The following is a 19,457-nucleotide window of genomic DNA, read 5'->3' as shown; positions in this document are numbered from 1 at the left end:
TCCTCGGATGGGAGGCAGTACTCTGGCGCCCTACAGTGGAGGAAAGGGGCTGGTACATGGCAAGAGGGCAAATCAGAGGAGTCCTCCACTGTCCCGCAGCTCATAGCCAGTTGCAGATTCAAAGACAAGGCCTGAGAAACAGTCAGAGAGAGGTCCACTTACTGGATCACACCCTGAAAAATACCCTTTCCCAAAGAAGCTTACACCACGCACAGAGATCCAGAAAGCCAGTGCTGTTTTGTGTGACTTCTGTGGCAAAACCACTAAGAGCCGCCTGTTCTTGAGTGCCTACTCTGTGCCAGGCGTCCCAATGAGGGTTCCTCACAACACAACATGCTCTGGGTGACTTTTCGCAATTCTCCCAAGGATGGCACATAACCTACTATTCTAGCGGACCAGGCAAGAGGCTAATTCATTACACTCAGTGGATGTGTGAGGATGTCAAGGCTTAATTCTCTTGCAAAACCCAGGTTGCAAAAGGCTGTTATACACATGGAGATAAATGTAACACTAGTGGTAGCTCGATAGCGGGAAAAAATTGCCAAGAATGAAAACGATATTTCCCTTAGTAGAAAATTAAAATTATGCTTTAATTATTACCATTTAAATTTTATTTTCGGGAAATTTATAATCAATCTATAACTCATGGGGTAATTACAGACTTAATAATTCATAGTCTCCAAATTCATTTGAGTTTTGACTATTGTATCTTGAATGTCTTTGTTGTTAATGATACATTTAGTGGGAGGCAAATAAAGTTGACTTCTCATTGGGCAGAACTGCAATTCAAAGCCACGCCTGCATGACTCATGGCTTGTACTCTTAACCATTCTGCTACAGAACCTTACACAGAACTAACCAATAAGACACTACATTTACACTTTAAGTAATATACATTCTTATTATAAAAGTCATACTGTATAAAATTGGAAAACAATATTTCCTCACTCCCATCCCACCAGCCAGGTAACTTATTTTGCTTCGTTTCAGGTCACATGTCTGTGTGCATACCGCATCACAAGACCTCAAATAGAGCAGTGTATGCTAGTTTTTTTCTTGTAACATTTCATGAGTATTGTCTCATGTCTAAAATACTGTTCAAAATTGTAACTTCACGGCTGCATAATTTTCCACTAGAGGAAGCACTTCCTTACTCTTGGGCATTTAAGTGATTTCCAGTTTTTCCCCTATTATTAAAAAATACTGTGATGGGGTGCCGGGATGGCACAGTTGGTTGAGTGGTCAATGCTTGGTTTTGGCTAGGGTGCTGGCCTCAGGATCATGAGACCCAGCCCTGCATAGGGCTCCGAACGCAGCCCGGAGTCTGCTTAAGACTCTCTCCCCCAAAGGGGAGCCCTCTTAACTACTGGTAGGAATGCCAACTGGTGCAGCCACTCTGGAAAATAGTACGGAGGTTCCTCAAAAAGTTAAGGATAGAACTACCCTATGACCCAGCAACTGCACTTTAAGGTATTTATCCAAAGGATACAAAAATAGTGATTTGAAGTGGCACCTGCACCCCAATGTTTATAGCAGCCATGTTCACAATAGCCAAACTATGGCAAGAGCCCAGATGTCCATCGACAGATGATGGATAAAGAAGATGTGTGTGTATGTACACACACACACACACACACACACACACACAGAGGAATATTACTCAGCCATCAAAAAGAATGAAATCTTGCCATTTGCAATGACGTGGATGGAACTAGACTACATTATGTTAAGTGAAATAAGTCAGAGAAAGACACCGTATGATATCACTCATATGTGGAATTTAAGAAACAAAACAGATGAACATAGAGGAAGGGAAGGAAAAATAAGGTAAAAATAGAGAGGAAAACAAACTATAAAAGACTCTTCACTATAGGAAACAAGCTGAGGGTTGTTGGTGGGGAGGGGGTGGGGGATGGGGTAACTGGGTGATAGGTACTAAGGAGGGCACTTGATGTAATGAGCACTGGGTGCTATATGCAACTGATGAATTACTAAACTCTACCCCTGAAACTATTAATACACTGTATGTTAACTAAATTGAATTAAAAAAAAAAAAAAAGACTCTCTCTCCCTCTGCCCCTCCCCTACACGCTTGCTCTAGGTAAGATAAATAAATCTTTTTAAAAAATACTATGATAAATGATGAACATTATGCAAATATTTTATTGCCTCTGTAATTAACAGCTCTAGGACAGATTCCCAGGAATGAAATTAGTATGTGAAAACATTAGAAAATTTAAAGCTTTCAGATATTACCAAATTGCTTTCTACAGGGTTACACCAACTTAGACTTCTGCCAGAAACATAGGAGAATGCTTGTTTTAAAGTACTCTTGCCACCATTTAGAATTTCTTTTTAAATTGTTCTCATTTGCTGGTATCCATTGCCTAAATGATGTTTATTTTTTTTTCATTGCAGGTAAAATTAAACATTTAATTATAAAATTGGCTGCTTATGTTTCTTCTTCTAGGATTTTCTCATTCACATCTTTTAACACTTTCGTATATTCCTTATTGATTTGAATCCTTTTATATTAAAGACGTTGACTCTGACATGTTTGTACCTATTTTTAATTTTTAATTCTTGTACCGCTCCTTTTTTCCATTATCTTTACACTTAAAAAGTTGTTCTTTACCAATATTACATAGTTATTAATTTTATTTCCTTGTTAATTTTTAAAAGTCTATCTACTCTAGTGGAATTCACATTGGCGTACAGACTAAAAATACCCTGATTTCTCTTCAAACAATGTGCCAGAATCTCTGTATCAGGCAGGCCGAGTCTCAGCATGTACCAACACAGATGCCCCTCTAAGGAAAGAGCTCCCACTACCCATAACCCTGTACCCTGACCCCAGATGAATAGACCACAGCTGTAGGACTCTACCCTTTGGGTACCAAATGAGCTCTAGAAATACGGAAGAGGAAGACAACGTTAGAGGTAAAGCATCCAGGGACAGTTACATAGAAGAAGTGGAACTTCAAGCAGAAGGAAAGCAGCAAGAAAAATAATGCAGAGGAAAGTGCAAGGTTTGTTCTTGAATTGTCCCTTCAGCGGAGAAACACTTATCAAGTACCTGCCAGGAACCAAGCACTGTACCCGGCTAAGAAGATATAAAAATAAAAGAGCAAACTCTCTGGAACAGAAGACCAGTGGCTGCAATGGATGGCTTCCAATGATAAGATTGGAAAAAGTAAACTGAGGCCAATTGTGGAGAGATATGAATAAAAAACTAATGACTGTGGCTTCCTGGAGACCAGGGGAGGCGGATAATGGCATAAATAAAACAAGACTGCAGCCAGGGATTAGCTGACAGCATTGACAGGAGGTAGAGCCTGAGTAGGGAAAAGACAAGTGTGTTCCAACAGTCTTAGCCTGAAACAACCCGGAGCTATGCAGCCCACGGGAGTGGGGTGGGCAGTAAGTGAAAAATGCATAGGAGGTTAACATGAACCACTACAGAGGAAGCCAGGGAAGGACAGGAAGAGAATAAATGAAATAAAAAATGCCACTGAAATATCTCTTCTCTCCAGAGTGGGAGGAGAAGCAGAAGGGACAGGGTATACAGCAGCTGAAAGAGAAGGTGGGTGAGCACCTCCTAACTCATACTCTTTCCCATCTTTGGCATTTTGAGCCAGGCAAATACATCAGCCATTCAAGAAATTAAAAATTAAAAAAAAAAACCCAAAACTAGAAAAAAACTATCAAGATGACTAAGTTCTGTGCTCTAATGACTAGAAAGAATAGTCACAGATAATCTTTGAGGTCCAGAGAGAGCCAGTTAAACCCATTACGACTGAGTTCCTAATGGGATGATCAAGGAGAAATAACCAGAGGAGATATTCAAGGAGGAAAACAAGATACTCAAGTCAAAAGTACAGGTGTAAAAGTCGCCTTTGGAAAGGAATGACACTACCCTTTTGCAGGTCTGGAAGGTGAAAGGCTAAATATAGCAGTGGAGAAGCAGCAAAGGAAAAGATCAGATGGCCTTGACTCAGTAAAAACCGGAGTCAAAGTCCTCTTCCATTTGCAGGGAGGAAGGACAGAGGGGGACAGAGAGGGGCACAGCAGGTTCCAAAATGCTTGGCATGGTGTGGGATATCCAGAAAGTCAATTTTAAAAAGTTCTATGTGTGCTTGAAATTTGTTTTCAAGAAAAAAGGTGTCAATCCATTAGTGGGTCATGAAATCGATTTTATATAATGATCAGCATTAACATCAATGGAACAGAATAGAACAGAAAATAGAAAAACTGCACAGGTAAAGAGAAACATTCCATGACACTTTCTTGCTCCTGGTACATACATACACGTATGTGTTCACCAGGACATGAGTACTCCTTATTATGGACCTCAAACATTTGAATGTACTATTGAACTTTGGGACTCATTATTTCAACTTTGTTGATTATTTTGCTCAACTCCTGTATGTACTTGCTAATATTTTTTGACTGCTTCACTGAAGTTTTTGAGAGAAGGCTTATTTTTTTAAATCTCATACTTTGTGTATATTTTTCCATTTCTCCTTCTTAATTTTTGCTTTAGATTTTGAGACCGCATTGTTAGGCACATGGACATTCAGGATTAATACACCTTCCTGGTGAACTGCTGTTAATCAGAATGTAATAAGTGCCTTCATTTTAAATAATGCTCTTTGCCCTGAAGCCAAGTTTGTCTAACATTAATATTGTGAAAGAAATACAGTAGGCATTAGAAAAGGATAAATATGAAAATTGCTAACCCGAATGTATCACTTCTACTCTCCACCGCCTTCGGGACAAAGTCCAAATTCCTTGAAAATGTCTGCATGGGCTGGTCCTGTCCACCCTCCTCCTGCCTCCCCCCACCTCCGCATCCTGGCCTTCCTGCAACCATCCAGCAGTGTGGGCAGGCTGGGTCTGGAATGCTGCTCCCCACCCACTTTCTGCCTGCTTTTCATTCCAGACTCAGAGCAAGTCACCGGTGTGCCCTGATATATTCCCCATTCCACCCACCCAGTAGAATTCATCAGGCACTCTTTTGTGGCCCTTCTGAACCTTGCTCCTATTTCCATCATGGCACCTTATTTTGGTTTCTAATTATTGGCATCTAATTATTGACTTCCCTATCTCCCTGAGTGAACAGGAAGCTCATCGAGACCTAGGCTTGTTTAGCTTTATGTCCCCGGTACATGGTACACAGCAAAATGCTGAATGGACAAAAGAAGGTATGGCACGGAATTGGAGAGGCAAGTTAAGGTCAGGTAATTTACACTGAGTCACAGTGTAAAGAAGGGTTCACTACTTATAGTGGCAAAGTTGAGGTCACTCGGTCTATTTCAGATAAAGACGTTAGGGCTGGCTGTGCCCAATACAACACAAGCTTGTCAAAATTAGAACACCATTTCCCACTTAGTCCAGGGCTCTTTTTAATGTACCTCTGACACCATAAGGTTCCCTACAAAACATTCTGGAGCGTAATACCCTCATTTTACATTTGTACAGGGCTTTCAGCTCCCCACCATCATTCCAGCTGCACAAGCCAGAACCTGGGAGATATCCAAAGTGCTTTTCTTCCTTCCCAAGTCCTATTGATTTTCTCCTCAATATCTGATGACTGTTTCACTTCTCTCCAAACCCACTGCCACTAACCCTAACCTTCCCCATCTGGATCATTCAAAACGCTCTTGTCAGCCCTACCTCCGGCAGGCTGCTTACACATAATAGGCACGCAAATATTTACTGAATGCAGGGAGGGCTCTAGACAGTTTGGTACTGCGGGGTGAAGAGCTGTAAGGAGGAGGCTGAAGAACTACACAGGGACCACTCTGGGGGACAAGAGAGAGTAAACACAGGAGCTGTTCCATATAGACGGGGCAGATTTGCATAGAAGACTGAATGTAAGGACCAGTGTGTGGACATAAGAGGGCGGGCCTCACGCCAGAGATCCAGGTGACAGGAAAGGGCTAGGTGCACAAGGACAGCCTGGGCAGACACTGGAACCAGGAGACTAGAGTCTGGAGATGTGGGCACGGTGAGGGTACCGCCTGCCCTCTGTGCCCCAGGTGAAGAGTCTCAGCCCCACTGCAGTCTCTGAACCCCTCTTGGCAACAGCTCCTCTGCCGTAAGTGGAAATTCCATCCAACTTGCAGGGTTTGTAATAAGCAGCAAATGAGAGAATTATGCAAAAGTGCCCAACACAACGTCTGGCACATAAATATTCAATAACCTTTAGCTCAAGTTGGGAAATGTACATATGTTTAGAATTCCAGGTTCCCACCACTCAAATATTTCCAAGATTTTTATTTCAAGGGTCTACATATGGATTTTGTTAAAGAGGAAAGAAGAAAAAAAAAACACCTTCAAAATGTTTTTACTTATTAAATCTTATGGCAGGACATAATTCCTGAAAGCCTTCTCAGAGTAATAGATGCTTTATGAAAATATCTCAATGCCTAGATGTGCCCCAGAATCTCATTTCCTCAAAACATGAAACATGGACCTATAGGTCTGAACAGTTCATAACTAGGCATCTGGTCTCGGTCCCAGCAACCCATTTGGGTCCAAACGGCAAACTGAGCACAGAGGCAGCTTCCTCCCTTCCCCTAAACCCTCTACACACAGGAGAGAGGGAGAATCTAGAAGAGGTAAAATCTAAAACGAGGTAAAAATATACTTGGAGAAAAGACACAAATATTGGTACACTTTCACTATATATGTGAAAATAAGTACTAAATCATGAGAAACCATAGAAAAATATAAATAGAATGTATAACTATTAATCAGCAACAGAAAGACACCTGATGAAAATTCAAGCTATCCAATGGAAGATGAAGAAAGTGGTAGGAAAAAGAAAAAACAAAACAACAACAAATCACATACACACAATAAATGGAAAACATAAGTAAAAGGTAGAAATAACTCCTAATATACTAATAATTAAAATAAGTGTAGTTTCAACTAACCACTTAAAGGAGAGACTTAAGTCTCAACGCCGTTTATTTAATTCTATGCCTGTTTTATTTGCCACTGGTAGCAGGCACTCATTTAATAGTTATTGAACCAAATGAATGGATAATTAAGTAAAAGTAAGCATGAAATACTGAAATGGAAAATGGATTTCTCCTACCAACTGCTTATCTTCAATGACATTTAATAAGACAAACATCTTGTTTTTACTGTTTTTAAAGGAAGCCCCAAAAGACCAGTCTTTTCCAGTATGGCGCTCTTAATGCTAAAAGCATTTATCTTTCAATAAATATAATAAATAATTCAGTTGCGATTTCTCACAATGGAAGACTTACCTGAAAATTCGAGGAAACTTTAAATTATCTTAAAAGGTCTAGCAGGGGCACATGGCTTCCCTTACCCATGTACAGACAAGACAAAACAATAGAGGAAGGCCTAAACAGGCAACATAACCTGCACAGGAAGGGAGTGGAGTGTGTTTTTCTTTAAACTGCTGGACTCTGTTGCCTAGTACAGCACTGTGCACACAGTACACTTCAAAATGGGTGTTTTTAACCTGTTACTCTTCACTAAGGAAATAAAAGGTGGTATTAGCGGAGTCTGTATATACAGAGGACATATGTAGATCGTAGTCTGAGCATATGTGGCAACTACACTCGGTAATGGACACCCTGTCACCAATATTAATGGCTACTCTGGAGTCAGAAGGAATCGCATGGCAGAGAGGGTGACCAGTGGGCATCTTTCCACAAAGAAAAGCCAGGGAATGGACCTGCTCCAACAAACAGATTGCTTCCTAATCTTTCCTTCGAAAGGTACAGTCCCATGTGTCATGCAAATTTGAAAGAGAAACATTTGAAATCGGCAAATAGGTTTTAAAATTCAGGAATTTCAAAGTTACCTAGTAGAGGTAACTTACAAATTACCAAAGTATAGCACTTTAGAAATAATGCCAAATTTAAATTAGTGAAATAATCAAAGTCACATACACCCGAAGACATTTGGGTATTTTGTCATAGCTCACTTGTTTGACCCATTAGGTCAACATTTCCACTCTTATTTCAGACCCATTTGGCAGTACATGGCTTCTATTTTCACACGCCCTCCTCTTCCTGGTACACAGAAAACAAGTGATTAAATAATGTGTGCCTGCAGAGTGCATGAGTCATTCATTCCAAGTGCCCAGAGTGACTGGCGCTCCCTCAGCCCAAGATAAGCCTGCGTTTCACACATCTACTGAAGTTTATAGGCAGTTTCACTTGTGTCTTTAAGGAAAAAAAAAAAAAAAAAAAAGAAGGTGCTAGAGTATGCATAATCAGACCCAAGTTTCATTTCCTGCTAAAGACAAAGGATATTATTGCTCTGAAAAGACAATCACCAACACCAAAGTCAAACAGATGAGGACAAGGGTTCTAACACGAGGAACTGAAAGTTTCCATTGTTAGCTCATGCTTCAGTTCTCAAAATTTAATTAAGCAAGGAAAACAGGTTAGGGAATAATTTGACTCAGGTGCCATCTTATAAATGCCAAGTTTGATACACATTTTTTTGAACTCTCTAATGGTAATTATTTTCCAGCGTTCAGCAAGCTAAGGAGCTAATCCAATTTAGAAGTTCTAGCAGCTGGTGATTTCCCAGTGTGAACTCTAACTCAAGGGTTGCTGGTCCTGGCTTTTCAGGATCATCATCTGGGAGCTTTAGAAAATGTGGATGCCTGGGCCCCTCCCCTTCAGAGAGTCTGACTCAGTTGGTTAGGGTGGGGCCCTGGCACAGGTATTTTTTTAATTTCCCCCAGGTGATTCTAATGTACCAGCAGATTGAGAATTACCGGTCTAAGGGATTGTAGGTTACTGGGTGGAACCTGCCTTAGTAATTTTATCCTATCAGTCTGATTCATAGATGATGCCGGCACCATGTAGGACTCAAATCACTTTCATGAAATAAAGTACTACAATCTACATAAAGATCTCATAACATAGTTAGTTGGCATAAAAGCTGATCTAAGCTAGTATAAAGAAATATTTCAGAAAATAACCCTAAGAATACTTAAAAGATGAGAGACATTACTTAGGAAAGGGATCTTAAGAATTTCTAGACTTTTCCATTAAATAGGGATCTAATTATGCTGCAGTAACAGAGCCACGAAGTTTTGACCATGATCATGAAGGATATCAGAAATTGTTTTTTAAACTCTACAATAACCAATCTAAAAATTGTTACGATTCTTGGGCATGTAAAGTTCCAATTGTCACATCTCAAGAAAAGGCCAGTGCAACTCCAAAAAGACAGAGGACAAAGAAAAAGACTTTTGTGAAAGGTCCGACGATATAATCGGGTTCTGGGGGGACCTGCTGGAAATGTATAAAATTATGAAAGCATGGACTTCACAGTCCATTCAGAATACTAGCACAGGAGACACACATGTTTAAAAGACATGGCTTGAGAATAAATGAAGGCAAGTACAGCTTAAATTACAATTTTCCGAACTCATTACCTTAAGAAGCTGACAATTTAGTCAGTTCAAATAAGGATTAGATAAATCCTCAAATAACAAACTCATAATGCATTACCCAAAGGTTGGGATATACCCCTCACCTGTGCTCCCCTAAACTGCTCTTTGATATATCTTTCAGAAATCAGATCCTGAAAGTTAAATCAGAGCTAACAACTGGTATTTTCCTTCCTCATTTTAGAGCTCTCTACCAAGATGCATAAAATTAGCACTTCAATTAAATATATGCAACCTTTCTCCCAGCTGGTGTTTAAATAATTTCCTAGCCTTTCCTAAAAACTTTGTTCAGGGGCGCCTGGGTAGCGCAGTCGTTAAAGCGACTGCCTTCGGCTCAGGGCGTGATCCCGGGGTTCCGGGATCGAGTCCCACATCGGGCTCCTCAGCTGGGAGCCTGCTTCTTCCTCTCCCTCTCCCCTGCTGTGTTCCCTCTCTCGCTGGCTGTCTCTCTGTCACATAAATGAATAAAATCTTTAAAAAAAAAAAAAAATAAAAAAATAAAAAAATAAAAACTTTGTTCAAAACTATTACTCTCTTCCATCTAGGTTGGCTTGAATAGTCATTCTGCCACCATATGTCCCCACCAACAAAAAGCTGGCCTTCAAACCCACCATCGGGTCTAGGATTTGCCCTTTTAATTGGCCAAATGAAGATGCTTCTAGATCAAACACAGAGTGTCCTGTGGGTGGGAGGTAAGGGGGAGAGCCTGTACTATTTCAGTCTGGCCAGTAGGCACTACTCATTCTCATAAACCCTTTTTTCTTTCTTTCTTTTTTTTTTTTTGAGTACCCAGTTAGAATGAAGTCATTATGCATACAAAGAGTTACGTCTGCCAAGAAAAAAAGTCCTTAAAAGTTTACTAGTGTATATAGCTAGTTTTTCCCAGGGCTTTCCACTCTTAGAGAAGCAATCAGACTATTTAGAGCTAGAAGCAGCTTCACAGAATCAAATAAAAGAGCACCTTTTTTCCCATTTTCTTTATTAGGAAGAAAAACAGATTTTCACCACCTTGAAAAAAAAGACAACACTAAAACCTCAAATTTTAATACCCAACCCAAGCATCCCAACAGAACTGGGCCTTAAGCTCTGTCACAGCATCTGTCACTCTAGAATCCTGTGTAAGTCTCTCCCCCATTGGACCACAGCCTCAGCTACAGGGTACAGTGTTTTATCCACCTTTTTCTTTGGCACAGTGCCCAGCAGACAGGTCTTCAATAAATGTTGAAAGAATAAATAAATGACTCACAGAATTTCAGACTGAATAGAATTTGGAAGGAGAAAAAAATAGAACACAAAATTACAGGGAGGAAATGAGGCTGCTGCTTTGCAAAAAGGGAGTTCAGATGCCCCCCCCCCCAAACTCATGATGGTCTGACTTATGACTTTTTGACTTTACAATGGTGCAAAAACAATATTCATGCAGTAGAAACTGTACTTCGAATTTTAAATTTTGATTTTTTTTTTTCCTGGTCTAGTGTCATGCCAATACCATACGTTCACAATGCTGGGCAGCCTCCCACTACCTATAGCTCCCAGTCAGCCCTGTGATCCCAAGGGTAAACAACCCACACGCTTAACAACCATTCTGTACCCATACAACCATTGTTTTCACTTTCAGGGCAGTATGCAATAAATTACAGGAGACATTAAACACTCGATTATGAAACAGGATTTGCATTAGATGATTTGCCTACTGAAGGCTAACTGAAGTGTTCTGAGCACACTCAAGGCAGGCTATGTAAGCTATGTTTGGTACGTTAGGTGTATTAAAGGCACTTTTAACGTAGGATATTTTCAACTTACAATGGGTTATCAGGATGTGACTCCATCGTAAGTCAAGGGAGATGTGCACTGGAAAGAAGTAAAGGGGAATAAATGAAATAGCTACTAGAGATGAATCCTGGAAGTCAAGAAGCACAACTGCCCAGAAGGAAGAGTAGCAAACGATTGCTCTGCTCAACAATTTGGTCTGTTGCCCAAGGGTGGGGGATGTATATATGCCTGAAATAGGGAGAAGAATGTATATACCTGGCATAAAAACAATGTGTAATGATATTCAGAAGCATCATTAATATTATACATGCAAACTACTAAAATTAAAAACATTATGGCAGTGCTTAAAATTTCCTAGTATTTCAGATCTTGTGACTGTTTCAAATTGTATATATTGACCATTGCAGAAACTGAAATTTGAAGTTCAGTGTAAGTGAAAAGTCGTTTCAAAAAAAAAAAAAGATTCATAAAGAAAATGTACTTTTAAATAATCCCACTATCAAGTTAAAGAAATGAATGGTTAAACTTGAATGAACCTGAAATAAAATGAATTAACTTAAAAGAAAAAACAACAAGGAACACTGACCTAAAATCAACCTGTATTTCATTCAACCAGCCTTACCAAAGAAAGCAGGCAGGAGTGGATGCTTTTTTTGTGAATGAGAGCAGTTTCTTTAAGGGTCTCACAGCAACCGGAAAATGAGTCATCCTAACAGCACAGGATTTAATTAAGATCCTACCAGTATGTGTTGTGATAGTACTATAATGCTAAATGTTCAGTGTTTATCATCAATTCTAAAATACTACTTAACATATTATCAACAGCTACTGATAATTTAAAAAATGTATTATTTCTTTATTTGGTTAAATATACTCCAAATGTTCTTCTCAGCTCAATTATGGTCAGTTAATACATAATGATTATAACTCAGACTAGCTAACAAGTAATTTGTTAGAGGTTCTAGGACGTTGTTGTTACTTCTCAGGGCTTGTGTTTGCAAGACTAAATTTTGAAAGGTTATATTTTAAAACATTTGAACAGAAATAGACCAGTTTAGTTTATTCATAGAAAGATAGTAATACAGCTTACAAAGATCTAACCCATTTAAATCCCCATGAAACCACACCAAAGTTTGACTATGGCTCTGAGAATCCACACGATCAACAGAACAAACTAGTTTGATTTTCCAATAGTCTAGCTTCTATCTGCAAATCCATCACCTAATTTTGTTATAAATCACAAGGACCAAATTCAACAACAAGCGATTTTTTTTTTTTTGCATAAGGGCCAGTTCAAGAAAAATAAAAATGTCTTTGTATCCCATTTATTTTCATTGAAAAAGACAAGAGACTTACTGAGTCCCAGACTTTATAAGTTAGATTTCCCCCCTTTATGAGTAAAATGACGATAAGAACAGGTTTTTTTGGTTGGCAAGAGAGGCAGTGTTCTGGTCTTCCGTTCTTATAGTCTCTGTTTAATCCTCCCAACAGCCCGTTTGCTGCTCAAGATACACAGGGTCGACCAGGGACTAGAATCATTACAATTCATTCAATATAATTTTTACAGAAGACCTGCTATAGACCAGGTCCTCAGGAAATGGCAATAAATCTATACCTCCGTCTCCTTACTGGGGCCAAGTTAGGCTGGGCAGTTAGGACAAAGGGGAGTCATGCTGCTAAGGCATCCGGGAGCTGCACGATTGCAACCAAATTTCTGAAACACCAAGCTGTCAGGACTCCCTGGTTTCTGGCACCTGAATGCTCTAGCCCAAAGGCCTTGACAATGCCTCTTCTCTGAAGCCAGCCTTTGGCAAGCCTGGCATCTGCTGGCTCAGGCCTGATCAGAACACAAGCGTCTAGGAACCAGTGACTCTACAAAGGTTCTGGCCCTCTTTGAAGGTGGCTGTCCTGAAGACCTTCTCTCCTCCACTCCCTCTCCGCTTTATGTGCTCTGCAAGGATGCCTGTGAAATTGGATCTAGGACTCTCAACAGATAGACTGGGAAAGGCTTCAGGTTGCTCATCACTGGCTGAACTAGTTCCCAGTCAGTACATATCAATGTTTCTGCTCCAAGCTCTACCCTGTATCTAGTCCCTTCCCAGACTGCAAATGTTCTAAAAACTTAGGAGAAACCTGATAAACTGACCATAACTTGGAAAAACCACTGGGCAATCTATTCTATAACAATATTCCCTGTAACTACATAAACTAATTTTGCAACAAGGAGTCAGGGCAGGGGGTAGGGTCAAAGAACCAACCAGTAGTCCCATTATCAGCCTTTCGTTCTATATAGATCCTTTCTCAATATGCATGTTTTGACTTTTGAGGCTTTTTTATTTCCTCCATATGCTACCCTATAATAATTATGATGGCTAAAGATACATTTCAGATACTATCCATAAAAATGTAAATCCTATAACTGTAGTCAAGAAGGTAGAAAGGTTTACAAAACATTTTTGTCAATACTGGGGAAAATGTGGCTTTGGAGTCATATACCGGATTAGAAGCCTCATTCTCTTACTCTGTGAACCTGGACAAGTTACTTCTCTGTGCCTCAGCTTCCTCACTTATAAAATGAGGTTAATAATAAAACCCTCCTCCTGATGTCTATTGTGGGGATGAAATGAAACAGTACATATCAAGGGCTTAGAACAGAATCTGATTCAGAAAAATGCTCAATACATAAAAGCTGTTGCTATTACTACGATTAATCTCGGTTGACGATGTAAACAACAAAATATGCACAAAAGCTTCCCCAAATCTGTACTACTTGATTGCAAATGTCATCAGACAAATTAGGCTGGTTTTTTTTTTTTAAGCTAAAGAAGGGGCGTTACTTTAGAAAGAGGGGTCTTTTCTACCTTGCAAGCATCGATGTTCATAAAATAAATGTACAATCAACCTAACTGCTAGCCTGTTAGAAATATAAATTATTGAAGAAAAGTGGTTTGGGGTATAAAACTGCTAAGCCATTTAAAAGAAACTGAAGACTAAAGACCCCAGGAAAAAACCTAGTTATTCAACAAAATGGTTAAAAAGATTTTTACAATAGATTGAATAATCAATTTTTTTAAAGATTTTATTTATTTGTTTATGAGAGAGAGAGAGAGAGAGCGCCAAGCGCACATGCAAGAGAGCACTGGGACGGGGGGAGGAGCTGAGGGAAAGGGACAAGCAGACTGCATTTAGCACGGAGCTTGATCCCACAATCCCAAGATCATGACCTGAGCTGAAATCAAGAATGAGTCATTCAACTGAGCCACCCAGGCACCCCAATAATCAATTTTTAAGTTAAAATGCCCTACGGCGCCTGCGTGGCTCAGCAGGCTAAGCATCTGCCTTGGGCTCAGGTCATGATTTCAGAGTCCTGGGATCAAGTAGTCCTCATCAGACTCCTTGCTCAACAGAGTCTGCTTTTCCCTCTGCCCCTCAACCTACTCATGCTTGTGCTTGCTTGCGCTCTCTCTCTCAAATAAGTAAATAAAATCTTAAAAAATAAATTTAAATGCCTTATTATGCTTTGTCATGATAATTTGTGAATTTTTAAACATGATTTTTTAAAAAGAGAAAGTTCAAAATCATTTTTTTCCAAAGTAAATACCAAATGACAATAAAAACTCTAAATAAACTCAATCTAGTTTCATAAAATAGGATTCCTGAAAAGAGATAAAAGTTCTATGTGGATTTCAATTCCATAACTATAATTTCTCATTCAAAAAAAGTTAACTTCATATGACATACTAAAAATAATTTTCATCAAAAAATAACTCTAAGCAGAACAGGAACACTTTTTAAGGTTTCTGTGAATTCTGAGAGCTACTATCCCCTCCAAAAAAATGTTCTCTGATATTCATCATTCAGAGTATCATATCTATAAATATAGTTTACATGCTTATGAATGTTATGTATATGACAGATGCTTTGCCATCTTTTTATGGTCACTCAGTCTCAGAATAGAATGAAGCAATACTCAGCAGGAAATTACATAACACCATCATATCAGACAAAGCCACAAGCACTTAGTGGAAGCAATTTTAAGACTAAAGAGATAAGACCATATCACCCTTCCCCAATAGTAAACTGTATTATATTCCTTTTTAAGTCTTTAAATTATAATTTTTGTTCTCAGATACTAAAACACCACTCTCAGGGGATTATTGAATATTCACACAGAGCTTTATCATTTTCCTTGGTAGCAAACAAAACAATCTCTGGTAGTCATTACCCTGCAAAAGACATAAGCATCCACCAAAAAGCAGTTGCTATGTATGAACGCAGACTCCTCACTACCCTTAAGAAACTGGAAAGACCAGAAAAAAATAACAGTACTTAAGTGTTTAGCTAGAAGAAAAAACTGAAAAAAATTTAAACAATGTTAAACAATAAGGAATACTACCACAAAGATTAAAAAAAAAAATGATGCTAAATCAGAAAAATAACACAGGTGGAAATTCACCTTTCCTCATATTTACTTCCTCACCCAGCTGGACAGAGATTTTCTGCCCCAATTAGAAAATATTCTAATACAGGGCCTAAAATTAGTATTAAGCATAACACAACATGGCAATGATATTACTTTACGGCAATGATATTACGGAGAAAAAACTTGGACTTTAGCTCAACTCAACCAAAAAGACCTTCTTCATCCTAACCACTCTAAAGCCCAGATACCAAGATGAGTAAGTGCAGTCCTTGCCTTGGGGAAAGACTGCCCACTAGGAACGAAGCAAGCAAACTATTGTCACATGATGATGCAGTATGGGCTGTAAGCGAAGTGTGCACTAGGCATAAAAAGCACCTGGAAACACTATAAATGTGACGAATAATTCTGGGATGTGGGCTAGGGTGAGCACAGTATCTGAGCTGGGTCTCACAGAATAAATTCGGCAGGAAAAGGGTCCGGCAAACATTCCAGGCTAAGGAAATGGTCATTTTAACTTTAAATATCAATAGTGATTCTTCTGATGTCTCTAGGAAAAAGAAAAGTACTGTTTTCAGGTTGTTCAATAGCCACAAACAAAAACCACAACGCCCACAGGCTTTTTGGGTTTTTTAATACTGCCCTTTGGAAAAGAAAAGAACTTGGTCAGTAATCTATTCAGTTAAATAGCCAATAGGAAGCAATGAGATTTTAAATGCTGTCATTAAAATAATAGCAAAACTGTCCATGAAAGCAGAGGGAAAAGTTCCAATAAAATGAAGACAATATTAAATGATTCTATAGAAAAAGATCTGAAAAGCACTTATCTAATTAAAATACCATTTTTTTAAAAGATTTTATTTATTTATTTGACAGAGATAGAGACAGCCAGCGAGAGAGGGAACACAAGCAGGGGGAATGGGAGAGGAAGAAGCAGGCTCATAGCGGAAGAGCCTGATGTGGGGCTCCATCCCATAACGCCGGGATCACGCCCTGAGCCGAAGGCAGACGCTCAACCGCTGTGCCACCCAGCTGCCCCTAAAATACCATTATTAATAGCCATTCTTTAGAAAGGATCTTGAATACTGGATAAGAAAAACTATTTGGTAAAGTTTAATGTATGGGATTCTTTATTCACTGGCTACACTTGAACACCTAAAGGTCAAAACAGACTGTTACTTCCGAAACATAATGGCCTCTTCCTTCCTCTAGATTTTTGGTCTACTTCTCTCTGTGGTCTCCTATATCCTCAGAAGTGATATAAACTTAATTGCAAAGACCACAGCCATTTTATTCAGACAAAAATTGTTTTAATTTGCCTTTTGATATGGACTTTGGATATATGAACAGTAATACAAATCACATGGCTTAATCCAAAATCTAGGCCCAGATTACCCTGTGAATATTCCTTAAAGGCTTAAGCCTGTGACTCATCTGAGCTTCTTTAGCTCAGAAGTATGGGTTTCAGTAGCCTTCCACTGAAAGTTGCTAGCCAGCATCCAAGAAGAGCTGACTGACTTCACCTGAGGGGAGTAATTTATCTCCAAGCAATCATTAGGATTGGAGAGACTCCTGGTACAAGAAACAAACATAAACCAAAGAAAATGACAATTCACTTAAAACCCCCGCTATTCAGAGGACTCCTGTGACCTTACCTCCTTGCATGTAATTCCACTAGCTTGGTTCACCTCTGTCAATCTTTGAGGCTAAGAGAAAGTAGAGACTGGCGCTAGAAATGGAAATAATGAAGCCCACCCTATTTATATATGTCTTAATCAACTGCCCAAATTCACAGGTGACCACCTAGAGATCTCCGGTTTCTTTACAAAACACATTAATTCTTGTCCTCCGGGATGTACAGTAAACAAATACTGAACAAACTGGTATTGTTTTAAAAACATTTCTGTGATATACAAGGACTCAAAAGCCCAACCCTCATTTTCTAGTTGAGAAAATGAGGCACAGAAAAATGTTCTGTCCGGTGAACTGGAGGTGATCTCAAATTCCATCCAGCTTTAATAGTCAAGCCCTAAGAATCTAAAGAGGTGGCTCTTTGGCAGCCTGGAGAATTTTTCCATCTACCTGTCTTCAAGGAGCATTTGAAGCCTTACCCCAACTTGGGGGCAGGGTGGAGGAGTGTGCCAGGCAAATGGTCAAATCAGGAAAAACAGAACAGAATGACTGGAAACTGGCCAAAATTATCCCATCTAGAACAACTTCTGTCCCAAGATCATCAAGTACTTTATCTGGATGCAGTCATTTCTCTTCCATTCTGAATAGAGGAAATAAAATGTAATAGCTAGAAAATACACCCAGAGCCTAGGAAAAAATAATAAGTTCTCCTTCACTGCTTTCACAAATCAACTAGCAGGTCCTCATAAGAAAGCAGTGGAACCTGCTGGAAAGTGTTCTGGAGGCCCTCTCTGTGAGCTCTGGCAAGTTACTCAAGTTTCACACCTGTCTTCTCACCTGAAAAAGAGGATACCACCACCTGCTTCTGTAAGGCTTGGGAATAATATATTAGGGAACATTATATTATGGAAATATATTGGGAATAATATATTAGGGAATAATATATTAGGGAGATTGGGAATAATATATTAGGGAAAAGGTCCTTGGAAACCATCTTATAACATATAACAGCTGTGATATGAAATGCTCATTTGGACTTTGTATACTTTTCAATTCATACCATGTAATCCTTGTCTACATTACACACAAGAATTACAAATAAGAGGGTGCCGGGGTGGCTCAGTCGTTAAGCGTCTGCCTTTGGCTCAGAGCCTGATCCCAGGGTCCTGGGAACGAGCCCTGCATTGGGCTCCCTGCTCTGCTGGGAGCCTGCTTCTTCCTCTCCCACTCCCCCTGCTTGTGTTCCCTCTCTGACAAATAAATAAATAAAATCTTTAATTAAAAAAAAGAATTACAAATAAGTTTTAAATGTTCTGGCTATTTCTTTAAAGAACTCCAGTCTCTCATTTCTAAAGTGAAAGCTCTCTAAGGTGATTAGGAAAAGGAACGGGCAACCTCAAACGGGGAGGTGCTACCGAGTCCCCCCACAAAGGAAACCGCCCCCTGGACCTTTGTCAGCTCTCTGAGGGCAGGGACTGCTCTGTTTGACTCACGGCTGTCAACTAATTTTCCTAACGCAAACTAATCGTTGCAGACTTAGGCATCTCCTAGCAGCTTACACGCCACCCAAACATGGCCCCACGATACATCCTGTATGACAATACTGAGTCATACGAAAGTATTAAAAGTTTAACATTATAACGCAGTTCAGTTGTAATACTAAAATCAAAGAAATGGTGCTTTAAATCGGGTGCCTATGAGGTAACCAGAATGAAGTCACACCTTTAACAATAAGGGACCAGAAACCCATAGATGTCAACAGGGAGTGAATCTCACGCAGGACGTTCTACTGAATTGGCGCGATCGTTTGTGGCCCGAGATCGGGACGGGATTCGAACCCACAACTTGTCTCGAAGGACATGCCAGAGCCGTTCCAGAGTGCAAGGGGCCTTTAAGGCCAGGCGCCCCTCGCTCGAACTTTCCGGCTCGGCTCCGGTTCGCTCCCCCGGGCAGCAAAGCGGATCTCGACGCGGAGGCACGCTCAGAGGGACGAGGGTCGCCGGCCCTTTGTCCCCCTCAGAGGGGCAGAGGCGAGACAGGCGCTCCCTCGCGTCAGGAAATAATGACAGCTCGAGCGCCTCCGCTCGCGCCCGCCCCGCCCCGGGAGCCTGGGCCGCAGGCGGCGCCCTCCCGGCTGCCAGCGCCGAGGGGCGGCCGCGCCCCCCTCCTCGCCCCCCG

At 40.1% G+C, this 19,457-nt stretch overlaps 1 protein-coding gene across 2 annotated transcripts in view; it reads right to left on the bottom strand.

The window, feature by feature from the left end:
- INPP5F (inositol polyphosphate-5-phosphatase F) overlaps nt 1-19,291 on the bottom strand; it is an 84,290-nt gene extending 64,999 nt beyond the window's left edge. The window contains exon 1 of one of the 2 annotated variants that reach the window (XM_034663359.1): nt 19,002-19,291. In XM_034663359.1, coding sequence (XP_034519250.1) covers nt 19,002-19,029 — 28 coding nt within the window. In that variant the 5' untranslated portion in view covers nt 19,030-19,291. The remainder of the gene's footprint in view (nt 1-19,001) is intronic. The other variant, XM_034663358.1, reaches the window with a different exon arrangement.
- Between the last annotated feature and the right edge of the window lie 166 nt (nt 19,292-19,457).

The sequence above is a fragment of the Ailuropoda melanoleuca genome, chromosome 6 (assembly GCF_002007445.2).
Source record: "Ailuropoda melanoleuca isolate Jingjing chromosome 6, ASM200744v2, whole genome shotgun sequence".
Classification (NCBI taxonomy): Eukaryota; Metazoa; Chordata; class Mammalia; order Carnivora; family Ursidae; genus Ailuropoda; species Ailuropoda melanoleuca.
Note: the sequence above shows the minus strand (reverse complement) of the source record. Positions and strands in the feature narration are given on the sequence as shown.